Source organism: Anser cygnoides, chromosome 1, assembly GCF_040182565.1.
Source record: "Anser cygnoides isolate HZ-2024a breed goose chromosome 1, Taihu_goose_T2T_genome, whole genome shotgun sequence".
In the NCBI taxonomy this organism is placed as follows: Eukaryota; Metazoa; Chordata; class Aves; order Anseriformes; family Anatidae; genus Anser; species Anser cygnoides.
This window is the reverse complement of record NC_089873.1, coordinates 182,016,408-182,029,147: the sequence shown is the minus strand read 5'-3', so window position 1 is coordinate 182,029,147 and position 12,740 is coordinate 182,016,408. Positions and strand designations below refer to the sequence as shown.

The 12,740-nt window shown below is 39.8% G+C and overlaps 1 protein-coding gene across 17 annotated transcripts in view; it reads right to left on the bottom strand.

Moving 5' to 3' along the window:
• LRRC63 (leucine rich repeat containing 63) overlaps nucleotides 1-12,740 on the bottom strand; it is a 31,575-nt gene that overhangs the window by 13,530 nt on the left and 5,305 nt on the right. For 8 of the 17 annotated variants that reach the window (XM_066988709.1, XM_066988717.1, XM_066988705.1 and 5 more), the window contains 5 exons: nucleotides 11,001-11,846; nucleotides 7,323-7,457; nucleotides 6,559-6,719; nucleotides 1,239-1,337; nucleotides 419-569 (listed from right to left, as the gene is read on the bottom strand). In XM_066988709.1, coding sequence (XP_066844810.1) covers nucleotides 522-569; nucleotides 1,239-1,337; nucleotides 6,559-6,719; nucleotides 7,323-7,457; nucleotides 11,001-11,846 — 1,289 coding nt within the window. In that variant the 3' untranslated portion in view covers nucleotides 419-521. Of the gene's footprint in view, nucleotides 1-331; nucleotides 570-1,238; nucleotides 1,338-4,887; nucleotides 5,543-6,558; nucleotides 6,720-7,322; nucleotides 7,458-11,000; nucleotides 11,847-12,740 lie in introns of those variants that run through there. The other 9 variants (XM_066988727.1, XM_066988724.1, XM_066988733.1 and 6 more) reach the window with 5 other exon arrangements.

The following is a 12,740-nucleotide window of genomic DNA, read 5'->3' as shown; positions in this document are numbered from 1 at the left end:
TATTTTTGCTCCTGATGTTGCATTTTACCTTTTTGAGATTGAATTCTCCATTTCTATAATACATGCTTCAAAAATGTTTTTGCTGAAAAAGGTTTGAATGGAAATCAGGGGAAAAATATTTTGTTTGGTCTGCATTTAAGAAGACACTGAAAAACAACCTGATAAATATTCCTGGTCTTGAAACGGCTACTGCAGTGTTTTTCAAATCATAGATAAGAATGACAAAAAAGAGTAGTGAAAGTTTTCAAGAGAGATGGTTAACTACTGTAAGCACCATTATTTAAGTTAGTCATCTCATTTCTTAAGGTCTTGTATGTTTAGCTGCATACAGATGGTGAGTCAGAAAGGCAGGGAGTAGAGAGGAACAAATTTTGGAAAAGTTTGAAAAATAATGTTTTAGCTCCACAGCTCAAGATACCTGTGCTGTTGAGGAAGACATCTGAAGGTCTAAACTGGCGCTGCTTTGAGTCGGGGTTTGGACGAGAGGACCTCCAGAGCCCTTCCAGCCTGCATCTACAACTTCAAGTTGTCCAAGGACAGCTTTTTCCACGGCAGGCAAAGCCCTGGGCCTGAGCAGAAGAGACCATGTAACCATGTAGCTAACATTGCATCAGGTAGCATGGTGCTGTATGTGTTATCCTGGGCAATTCTTGTTTAAAACAAGAAGCAAGGAAATGCCCACAGTCTCCTAACATGGATGTATCTGTCTGCATTGTCAGGAATTTGCTCAAACTACAAGTGTCTGAAAAAAAAATACACAGTCTGTATATGTTCACTAAACCTTTTCTGAATGTTAACAGTTCCTCATTCCTAGTGATTCTGTCCACACTAAGTCTGCTCATATTTAGATTTTTCCCAGTAACTGCAGGTTTTTAGCTGCTATAGATCACGTCTGGATACCTTAAGTGAGTTGGGCAGACTGAAACTATTGGGAGTTGTAGCTACAGATTGCTGTGGGGAGAAGGCGGATGAAGGACAGCAAGACCTGTGAGAGCAGACAGAGGCTTGGGAGGACAGCCATGAAGACTTCTGGGATTCTTCCCACTATTCTTACTGACCCCAAATAACTAAAAAGGTAAAGAATTTGAGTATTGGATTTTTTTTTCATTTGTTCTAAATATCTGTGCTATTACATTTGCATTTAAATCACGATTCGTCGAAAGTTACTTTATATCTAATATCTAACCTGTAAAATTTCATCCTTACAACATTTTCGATGGAAAATAAGCAGTACATACCTCCATAGGAAAGAAGAGTAAATTATTGAATGACAAGTTAAGGCAGACCAAGGTATCCATTAAAGGGGTCAGGTCTGGAAGGTGAAACAAAAAGTAGGCCTAAAAGATACATAAAAAGTGGGTCAGCTGTGTAAGGAAACCTCTCAGCCTTTTCATTTAAATTAAAAAAAAAAAAAGGAGAAAGAAAAAGAAAAAGAAACATCCTTAAGAACAGTTCCTTGGGGCTCACAGATTTGTCATGAAAGTCAGAAATACCACAACTTGATTCTCCTATGGATGGAGTCAGCTTAAGCCCAACCCACCTTGGCTCTTGCCATGAAATCCTTCAATATCATTCCTACTCCTTTCCATCACATCCAAATAACCTGTTGTCTTTTTTTTCAAGCATGGACACAGTCCAGAACTTGACTTTCTGCTAAATTTACCCATTCAAGGAACAATCAATTCTTGCTACATGTTATGTGGTACAGGGTGGCATATGTCCATACTGCCTTGCTGCCCTGCTTGAAAGCAGACTGTACTTATACTATTTAGTAGTTGGCTAGGGGTCTCCCCTCTGCTTTCATGTATATTATTCTGCATATTACATTCTGCGTATATTATTCTGCAAGGGTTGTGGTTGTTGTTGTTTTTCTTTCATTCTGTAGAGCCTGAAATAATTAAAAGGCATTTCCTGAAGCTTGCCATACTGGTGTCTTTATAGAGTGAACAATGACGTACAGGGAGACAAGCCCTAAAGCATTCAATGAATATGGAAAAGGGAGATAAATCGGGTGCAGTCTTGCCCATACTGCTTATTAGGTTGGGCCTTGCAACGAACCAGCCCATGCAGTTTTGTTGTAGAGGCGACTTGTTTGTGCAAACCAAGGAAAACTGGGGATGAATGAATATTTTTGCAATGTAGATGAACAGGGAAACAACATGCAATAGAGCACAGAGGCGAACTAAGATACAGACACACAAGATCTACACCTGCAGTCACTGAGAGCACCAAGGTCTTCTCTCATTAATGCTCTGGTTCAGGGTGCTTTCCTAATTGTGCGATAAAATAAGTTGCCCAGATTTGTTGCTGCCTCTAAGCTCTGTGATTTTTGGCTTGCATTTTCATTTTATCTTATGCTCTAATGTTGTTCAAACTGTATTAGACTCCCCTTCGTAACCTTCTTAGGGTGTACAAGATATATTCGCTGAGGAAGACTTGTTCTGGAATATACTCATCATTTAAAGCGGATCCAAAACATCCAAAACATGCAAACCAAAACATCTCCAGACCCAGGCAGTGAAACTCTTGTTCATTGTGCATTTTTTAAATTCTTACTTTCATTCCTAACCTAAGAAACTTTACACAGATCTCTGCTATGAGAGCACGGCTTCTGCATTATTATGACAACTCAGGAAAGTATAAAGTTATTGTTACACACACTGCCTGAAACTACATAGATGCTGAGATAATATTCAATTAGTGTCACACATACAAATACAGTTTAAGATCTAAATCTAGCATCTGGTTCCTTGTAAGCCAGAATTAATTAATGATTTTTCATGACAGACAAACAGTAAAGTATATCTACATAACATAAACTACCTACTAAATTACCTGTAGTCACATCAAATCTAAATCTAAGGATTACAATACAAAAGAGTTATAATAAATAGGTACATGAATGTAAATAATGAAGATTATTAGAGTTCAGAATTTTCTTAGATTCCTGAAATCTGTTTTGCAAGAAAAACAATGTTTCATCTGAAGATTTCTCATGGTTATACTACTACTAGATTGTCTATATCTCACTAAATTAGCAGCAAAAATGAAAACTCTTCTGGATGTTAACGCAAATCTGCAAAATGTAATTCTAAAGGTGGAAAATATTTCCAGCAAAAAAATGAAAATCCAGTGCAGATGTTCCCACTGGTAGTTGTGAAATATTCCAGAGATGAGCAAGATAGTTTGAGATACTGGAAGGCTTTTGTCATGGAGTTCAAATTTGTTATGCTGACGAATTGTTTCAAATTGGGTAATTCATGAACAACAGATAAGAGCTCTCAAATATCAGTTCCTCATACAGAAAAAAAGTTCACTGAGTTGGCAAACAGCTGCAACAATTCTTTCTGATTTTAAATAACTGTCTTGAGGATACAGAAGCAAAAACAGAAGCACTTTGTCTTCTAAGCAATATGATAACCCTGAGAACCAATATCTTGACATGACATTTACTGAGCTGTGTGAATTGTGGTGGCTCTGCTTCACGTGCAAGTCCTTCCCTTTTTCATTTCACAGCATTTCTGTTTTTGAGCGTGTGAATGGTGAGAGTACCTGAAACAGCAGCAAACGCTGGAAATTTGTCCTGTTTCAGCTTAAACCAGATGAATGCATCAGGATTCTTTGGTGGGCTTAGGCAGGAAGGCTGACAGTCAGTGGTGTGGAGAAGACATGAATTTCTGGCCTTCTCCCCTCTTCCAGAGTGCTCTGGAGCCATCAGCTCCTGGGCCCTGTGCACCAGGGGGAGTTTGGCTCTTTTGTCACATTCCCCATTCAGACGTAGCTCTTTCTTTGACTCCTCCAAGGACGAGACAGTGGGTTGGATGCTTTGGTTCCCATCTGCTGATGGGATCATAAGATCTTAAAAGTCAGGCAAATCTAGAGTTATATTTATCTCATAACAACAATCTGTGGGCAGATACCACTTAGTCAAAGGACTTTTGCTGGAGCTTCTAATTACATCTTCAAGCACAAAAGCAAGACTTACTGCAGAGTTGTATGAAAACCTGTTTTCATATCAAACACGTTTCTGAGACACTGAAAAATATTTCCTGTTCCCAATAGAAAGCACTGTCAATAACATTTAGTACTGCTTTATATTCAGCAAATCAAAATTTCTTGATGACTCAGGAAGATACTAGTTTTATTTCATCTTTTTATGAATCTACAAACCTTTTTAATAAATAATCCAACATGTTAAAGGAAAGATGCCTTAGACAAATAAAAAAATGTGTTTTACAAAACAGAAATGAAAGAAAATTGGAAGTTTTGACAACTTCTGCAAATCAATCCATTGCAAAATTTTGCACTGTTTTTTTTAATGGTGGCCAGGAAATAGGTGGAACACCAGAACACTTGCTCTGAAATGAGACCCTCTCCTCAATTTTTATGTTGGTTTTAAAGTCTGGCATGACTCTGTATTGATTGTGCAGTTCCTTCACACACAGATCTTCACTGCTATACAGCATACCAGTACACAGCAACCCAGATTTCTGGAATTTCCAGACACAGTGAGTTTTCAGGAACTGAACACCAATCTCAGCAAAGCATCAGGTCTCTCAGTTGTCTCATAGATAAAAAAATGCACTAGGACAAATCTTCAAATTTCCGTTACTGGAGCCCTCAGCAAAGCTGCACGGATCATTGCATGAACAAGATCGCAGTAAAAGGAACTGAATACTTACAGTCAACTTACACATGGCATTTGCTTAAGAGTGAGGTGTATTGCACAATGCCATGGTATTTAACTAGTCCTAAGTAATTTAAAATAATTTAAGAAGCTACCCCCAAAAAGAGTGGATGCAAAGAAGGTTTCACCAGTGATGACCATGAACCAAGAATCTTTTTAGTACGTGGCGAGGCCTGACTGCATGCCAAAAATAACCTGACAAGGCTAGTCTTTCCCCAGTGAGACCTCTCAAAATGTCAGCAAAATGACAGCAATGTCAGCAAATAATTCTCTTAACAATTACTAGGTAAATGTAGATAAGTTGAATAAGGAGGAACTGTCATCTGAGGATCTCAGCTTTCAGCAGGTAAAGTGCAGAGTAGCTTCATTGATTTGGATGCTTTGGAGATGATTTATACAGCTGAGGAGTTAATATGCTGTACGCTTTTCAGCAAAGAGAAAAAAGCTCTATAAAGACTTTTTTTTCTACACCCATTATAGGGTATTGCTGGCAAGAAGGTGAAAAATCAATAATTGTTTTTTATAGTACCGAGAAAGAGAACTCTCAGCACTGTTTGCTCATGATGATGGTTCTGGTATTTCCAACTCTGTTACTGCCAGTTTCCATGTTGATGAAACTTGCAGAAATGGATAATAAAGTGACATAAACTGTTCGATTTGATAATGACACATCTTATGCATATGGTAGCCGTGAACTTCAAAATGAATAGGAATCAGACAAAATTTGTACCATATTGATAACTGTCAAACAACATGGGGTATTTCTTATCACGTCTTCCAAACAGCCACATCACAGCATGACATTTTCAATTCCTGAGCAAGTTCACAGTGAATACTGACATTTCAACAGGTTTTCTAGATGACAGAACAGGAAAGAAAACAATAATACCAATTCTTTCAAGATCACAGTAAAAGGAATTGAATACTTACGGTTAATTTACACAGAGCATTTGCTTAAGAGTGAGGTGCATTTAAAGTAGGATGTATTCAGTTAGTATTATTCCCAAAATCCCTGATCAGTTTTTCCTGATCAACCTTTTGACTGAATATATTTATTCTGAGATATTAAAGTTGATACATGAAACTCATTGTCTACCTCCAAGAAGGACTTTGCTTATCCAGGTATCAACAGCTACTCCAATGGAATCCTGCAGCAGACAGTGGGGTGAAGCCTACAAACCATTTGTATATAACAGTGGCTTAGAAAACTATTTCCTCATGCTAATTTATGGGCAGAAACATAAATTCTGCCAGAGAATCCTATGTAGGAATTTGGGTGAAGCCTTCTCTGGCTTGTTCAGCTAGACTACAACTTCTGGTTCAGACCCATCAAGGGACAAAGTTTAGATCAGCAGGCAAATTCCTAGAAACCCTGAAATACTAAACCTCTGCTGTTCCCTACCAAAAGCAGAAGAAACCTTCTCTCATTGTCCACATCTGACAACTCTTTTTCATGGTGCTGACATAATTTAGGTTAAATTAGAAACACTTTGGCAGAAGATACAGTGCTGATGAAGTGCCATGAAAATTATGCAGGATGCATCAGAAAGAAAATAAGACACAGTGATCGTACAAGAGAAATGGGGAAAGAAAGTGAGATAAAAGGAAAGAAGTAATAAACAGTGGAAAATTTAGGCATGGGAACTACAGAAGAAAAGCATGTAAAACAGCTATCTGTACAGCTGTTCTACTGTTAATAAAAGATTTTTAAATCATTCCAGGCACTCCTTTTTCACATGGTTGTCCAGGAATAATTTTAAGATGATTTTTTTTTTCCTGTGGATGAAGTTACAAAGCCAAAAGATACTTTGAATGAAAGCTGCTATTGAGTATTAAGCACAGCAACATTACTGCTTCTTTAAATGATTTACCTGAAGGCTGAGAGCAGTCTTCCGGTTCAAGAAGCAATGCCATACTTTCACTTGGGATCTGAACATCAGTTTTTCCTCCTCATCTTGCTTGCTTGCTATTAAGTGGAAACTGGTTTCCCAAGCACTGTCCACACTAACAACATCAGGGCCATCATTAGAGTCTATGATACGAAAAAGGATGCCAAGCATTACAGAATTTCTTAGAGGAAAGCAAACATTAGAAAATAAAGACTGAATAAGAGGTGTTCTGCAAAGCTCCTAAATCTAATCATTTAGATTCTCTGTTGCCATACTCAGACGAGATTCTCACATAGTAATCAATTTAACTCATGAATATCTGTATAAAAATATAAAGAGTTCAGGGTCACAGGGAGTAGATTTGGATTATGGCCTACAGTAATGTCAGTAGTTTGCCTCCTTCCACAGTTACCATCTGGAGTGATGGAGACTACAGGGTTCTCATTGTGTGGGACTGAACCCAGCACGAAAGGCTTCAGAAGTGGAATCTTTCTCCCAGGTACTTTAGGTCTTATACCTTCAGCCTCACTGTCACTTCAAAGCCAAGCCAAGATTGCAAATGATTTGATTACGCTATAATTCCACTATTTTGCTAATGTAACAGCATGTAGTGGTAGTCCCCTACAGTCTGGAGTTGTCATGGCATGTTTCTGAGAATCTGATTTCCCACAGTGCCTTTTTATGACTGTCACCCCATGCTGATCATCTGGTTTATCTCACAGAAGTGACATATATCTTGTTCCCACCTGTAAAGGGTCCTTCTGCTCTTCCAGGTTCAGTTAGCTTTACACAGTGTATAATATATCCTTTTTCTTTCTTTTGTTCTTGCAAAAGTTGTTCCGGCGAACCAGATTTTCTTATTTTCTCTTGCGAGGTGATTTCTAAAGAAAAAGCAACAGTGGAAGACATTGCATACACAAGAAATACATTCCTTAATACAAATGCCTCAAAATCTCATTGTGCTAAAGCCTTATATGTTGTTCAAATGCAGTAAGAAAGACCTTAAACATAAGAGATTAATTTTAAAGCAGGTTCAAGAAAGACACAGAATTATAAAATAATTCCTATTGGAAAGGGTCTCTGAGACATCATCAGCTCCAACTCCTTGCCCAAAGCAGGCCTAGAACAGGTTGCTCAGGGCCTTTTCCTGCTGAGTTCTGAGTATCTCCAAGGAGGGAAACCCACGACTTCTCTCAGCAACCTGTGCCATTGTTTGACCAACCTCATGGGGAAAATGTTCTTCCTTGTATCTAACCAGAATTTTCCATTCTCCAGCTTGTGTCAGTTGCCTCTTCTGCTGTCACTGTGCAGCTCTGAGAAGAGTTTGGCTAGCTGACGACAGCAGTAGGAGCTCCCTTTAAGCATCTCCTCTTTAGATGATACAAACCCAGCTCTCAGCCTCTCCTACATACCATGTGTCAGCCTCCTGACCACCTCATTTGGCCTCTGCCGGAGTGTGTCACTATCTGTCTTATACTGGAGAGCCCCAAGCTGGACAGAGTACTCCAGATGTGGTTTAACAAGTGTTGCATATGAGAATATGAGGTTACAGACACTTCCCTTGACTTGCTGGCTATGTCTGGGTTAATACAGCCAGTACGTGGTTGGCCTTTTTTGCCACAAGGACATGATGCCAGGTCATGTTCAGCTTGTCATCCACCAGGACCCCTGGTGTTTTTGTGCAAAGACACTTTCCAGACTGCACCGGTGCATGAGGGGTAATTATGTCCCAGGAAATCCGAGCCTAAGATTGTGTAGTTTATCATAAAAAGGTTTATATTTGAACTATTATTACAAAATAGTTTCGCAGAAAAGCATTCCCAGCATTAAAATATGAGATCAAATAAAAATAGGGCTGACCACTACCAGGAGACAAATAAATATATAGCTTAAAGCTGCACACACTCAGTGTGCTGCTTCTCTCAGTCAATCTGAAGGAACACTTCTCTCTAAGCCACAATCACCATATCTGCGTCTGCGGTGTAAGCAACCAGCATAGAGCCTCAGCACCGGCTACAGTGAACAGCTACGAGCTTCTGTGCTTAAAATAGACCTGCTATGGTTTGTTCCTTCTGCAGCTGACCGTGGGTAATATAACAGAAAGCGTAAGCCAGCAAATGACACTGCAAATCTCTATTTTACTATAAATGGTCAAAAAGTAGACATCTGTTTTGTGCTTCATTCATTCCGCCCATCTTAGATGTTTACCTTGGGTTAGTAAAACTTGCCTTCTGGAAGTTTCTGTCCCTCTGCCTACAGTTCAAGACAGAAGCATTCATTACTAGTTATGATTAAGTAATTAACTCCAGGGATTTGAAGTTAGGTGATATGAACTGCCTCCTTGAGGTTTCAGTTTCAGTTCGGTGCAGGAGACTCTGCACTGTCACTTAAGGTAGCAGTGGTTTGCCAACCTCACAGATTATTTTTTTTAAATGTTTTGGGCAACACCCACAGTCAGGAAGAAAAAGGGATGCACCTGCAGGAGAAAGGGACACTACAGCATCAGCTCTTCCCAGCTCTGATGACCTTCTTGAAAGGGACTGGAGAGGCTGAGACAAGGCCCCAAAAAAATACTTTGGATTTATTATACTTTTCTTCTTTCCAATGCAGCTGAAAAGAAACACATCAAAGTACCCTTCTAGCGAAACACCTTTTCAGTGAAGTGATACCTTCGTGTGTTCCCATCCACTTCCTCAAAACTACTTGTCTAGTCCCTAGTGACACAGCACCTGTATTCCCGCCCATCCAGAGTGTGGACGAGCAGTGTGCTCAGACTGAAGAAAAGCCTGTGGCAACCACAAAATGCTGCTTTTATCCTTTCACAAGTTTGCATAGACTGGATACAAATAGGAACATGAACGCGACAGTCAGGTGTCGCTGCATCTCATCAGAAAAATTGGATCGCCACTTTTTTCTTCCAAAATGTACATTTCTCACACTCTGAACATGGTGAACAGGGCTCCTGCCAGTGGAATAGATGCCCTCTTGAAGTTGTGTCCATGCAACCTGTGTGACAGGACCCATCAGCAATGAGAATCACTTCCCCTATACCAAAGCACATACAAACCCCAAATGTGACGATTACTTGAGACCGTGTTTTCACTTTATTACCACACACCAAAACACCATTTCCACTGTGTGAATGATTCATGGTGGAAGTACAGAAATAACTGTAGACCTGCTCCTACACCACCACAGTAGAAGGATGAGGCAAACCCTTCTTCCCATGGAACAGAGCTACTCACTACTCAGGAGTGGAAAACCGATACCCAGGAATTCTATTTTTGAGAGTTGGCTTCCAGAGAGCCTAACACCTCTCATGCAAGGTAATTATAAAATGTCAGCTAGTGGCAGCAACTCCATGCCTCTAAATCCAGTCGTGCAACCCAGCTTCACCATCAACACACCTCAAGATGCAACCCATGGGAAACCGTTCTCTACTATCACTGCGCTGTTTCTGCTGGAAGGAGACCTGGTTCAGAAGCACTGACAAACCTGGGGTGTACTACACATAGTCCCCTGGGAAGGCAGGACTGTGTTTGCCCTCTGAGGAGTTCACCTCTCTTCCTCCAGCTCAGGCACGGTCTCTAGTGCTGAGGTTTCATGCTACGATGTGACTGGCAGCAACGCCAGCCTACAGAATTCCCCGTTGCTTGTTCCTTCCACTGTCTCATACTTCTCTCACAGCTTGTATCAGCCCAACCATTTGTGGGAGATCCCTAAGAGAGGACACAGGAGGACACTGGTCTGTCCTGAAGACAATCCCACGAAAACAAAGCTTTTTAAACAATCTGGATAAATTTCTTGATTTCGTCTGTAGCATGGCCACACAAACAGTAGTTTCAGTACAGTTGTAGATGTAGATGGTAAATGGTTGTGAAGGGGAAGAAACAAGATGCCAGTATTTATTTTTAAACCTGCTCAACATGAGACCTGCTTAACATTTAAACCTGCTTAACATGGCTGGAGCAGCAGCACAATACACCAAGAACACTCAGTGCTCTGTGCGTAGGAAGCCTGGGTGTAGAGAAACTCAACATAAGCTCATTCTCTCTGTATGTATTTTCAACGATTTACAGCATGGGACTTTTCACAGTCCCCTTTTACTATCAGTTATAATAAACTTACACATTTACATTTAAATCATCATTTGTTGTTATCTGAAAACACAACATTTAATTTAGTTAGCACAAGCTGTAATTCTCCATGGACTATTTCTCAACTAATGAGGGCAAATTCAAAGACCCACACAAATAAAAACCCACACATAAATGAAGGTGTTTTTCTGTCATTGTTTTTTTTTTTGTTGTTGTTTGTTTGTTTTGTTGTTTGTTTGATTATCTCCCTGCAAGAGATGCTTAGGAAAATCTTACAATAAAACACTGTACCAACAATAAAATACTACGATATTTAATATCAATTACCTAGGATTTTCTGTTGCTCAGGCTTTCTTGTTTCAACTACTGGTAAATCGATATCAGATAACATCACTGTGTTAACTTCAGTCTGCAAGCTCCTGTTTTCAGTCATTAACTTGCTACTGAGGACTTCGCAGTTGTAGTAGGAAACAAGTGGCTTTTTGAGTGTCGTCTTCAAAGGTAGATGGTGAAAGGATGAACCTGCAGCTAGATTTTCCTGTGTAAATACAGGAGGAGTGAAATGGTTGGGGCCAGTGCGCAGTAATTCTTGGTGCTTCACACGAGAGGATTTATGATTTTTGCAAAATGCAAAGTTATCAGGCACACTGAGATTTTTAGTAGTAATAAAACTGCTTCTAGGAGTTTGGACAGAAAAGATGTTTTCCTCTTCACTTTGGTTTGGCATTTGGCTGCTTGCATAGACAGGAATAATTTCATATTGGTCATGAAATTTCCTTTGGTCATGCAAACCTGTAGTTTTGGGCTGGATCTCTATTTGCTCATGGTTATTATCTTGCTTAAACTGACATACATGTCTGCTTTGGAAATGTATTGGGCAAGAAGAAATGTGTTCAGACTGGGGTTGGGTACTGCCAAGTAGGAACTGAGTTTGAAGAAAGAGGTCTTTGCGTTGGACTTGTGTTTGATCATGACAAACCTGACGAACAGACAGAAATGTATCTTTGGGTTGGATTTGCAGCGGACTCTGGGAAATCTGACCATGGCTGAGGGAAGCATCCGTCTGCTTGACTTGCCCTTGAGCACTGACATAACCTCCAGACACTGCTTTTCTATTTTCATCATTTGTACTCTTCATCACTCTACTTACGTATTGTCCAGAAACCTTGCCTGCTGACGACAAAAGAAAAAAAAAGACATTTAGAATGACGCATACTCTGGCATTCTTTTCGAGGAAAAGTTTGTGTGACAAATCTCCATGCCCTATAAAGATTTTTCTTGTTCAGAAGAAATGAACAAATGGTTAAGACTAAGCATCTCAGCATTACCAATCACAAAATAAGTATTTTTTTCCCACACAAACAGAATTCACCTATACTCTATATTGAATGACGTGCAGCATGCAGTAGAAGGGTTAGATAACAAGCAGGACAGAAAGGGCAGGGTTTCTGAAGTGCGAATCATATAGCTTAAGGAAGACTGAATGAGAAACGTTCTGCTGCATGTGAAATTTGTGGCCAACAGGTCCCTATTTAGGGATCCTGCATCTGTTCTGCTAGGTGCAACATGACAAGGCAATGAGATCTGTGATGTGGGAAGTAGGTGGGATTCCTTCAGTGAATGCTCCTCTTTCTGCTCCGTTGTGTTCCCTGTATCATCTAAATCCCATGTTAACACTACTGAAAGGGAAGGGGGAAAACATTTAGGGAAGTATCATATCAAAAAAGCAGCATGGAGTGGACTTGTGGCCAAGTCAGTTGTGGCCGAGCTGTGAAAGGAACAAGGAAATCAGTTTCTGGAAATTGTCTTAAAAGTAAGTGCAGGATCTTTTCCAAGCTGTAGACAGTTCCACAGAATGTATCATTCTTTTGCAGAAGCACTTCTATTTTGAGTCTGGATTCCTTTTTCTGCTGTTAGGTACCCAGCCAAAACACCACATTCAGAAGCCTGTCTGCTCCTTGGTCCTATTAATAATGCAATAGGATATACATAATAATAATGCAATAGGATGTATAATTCCTCTATTTGGAAGGGCGGAAAGACCCCTCAGAGAGTGAACCAGATCTT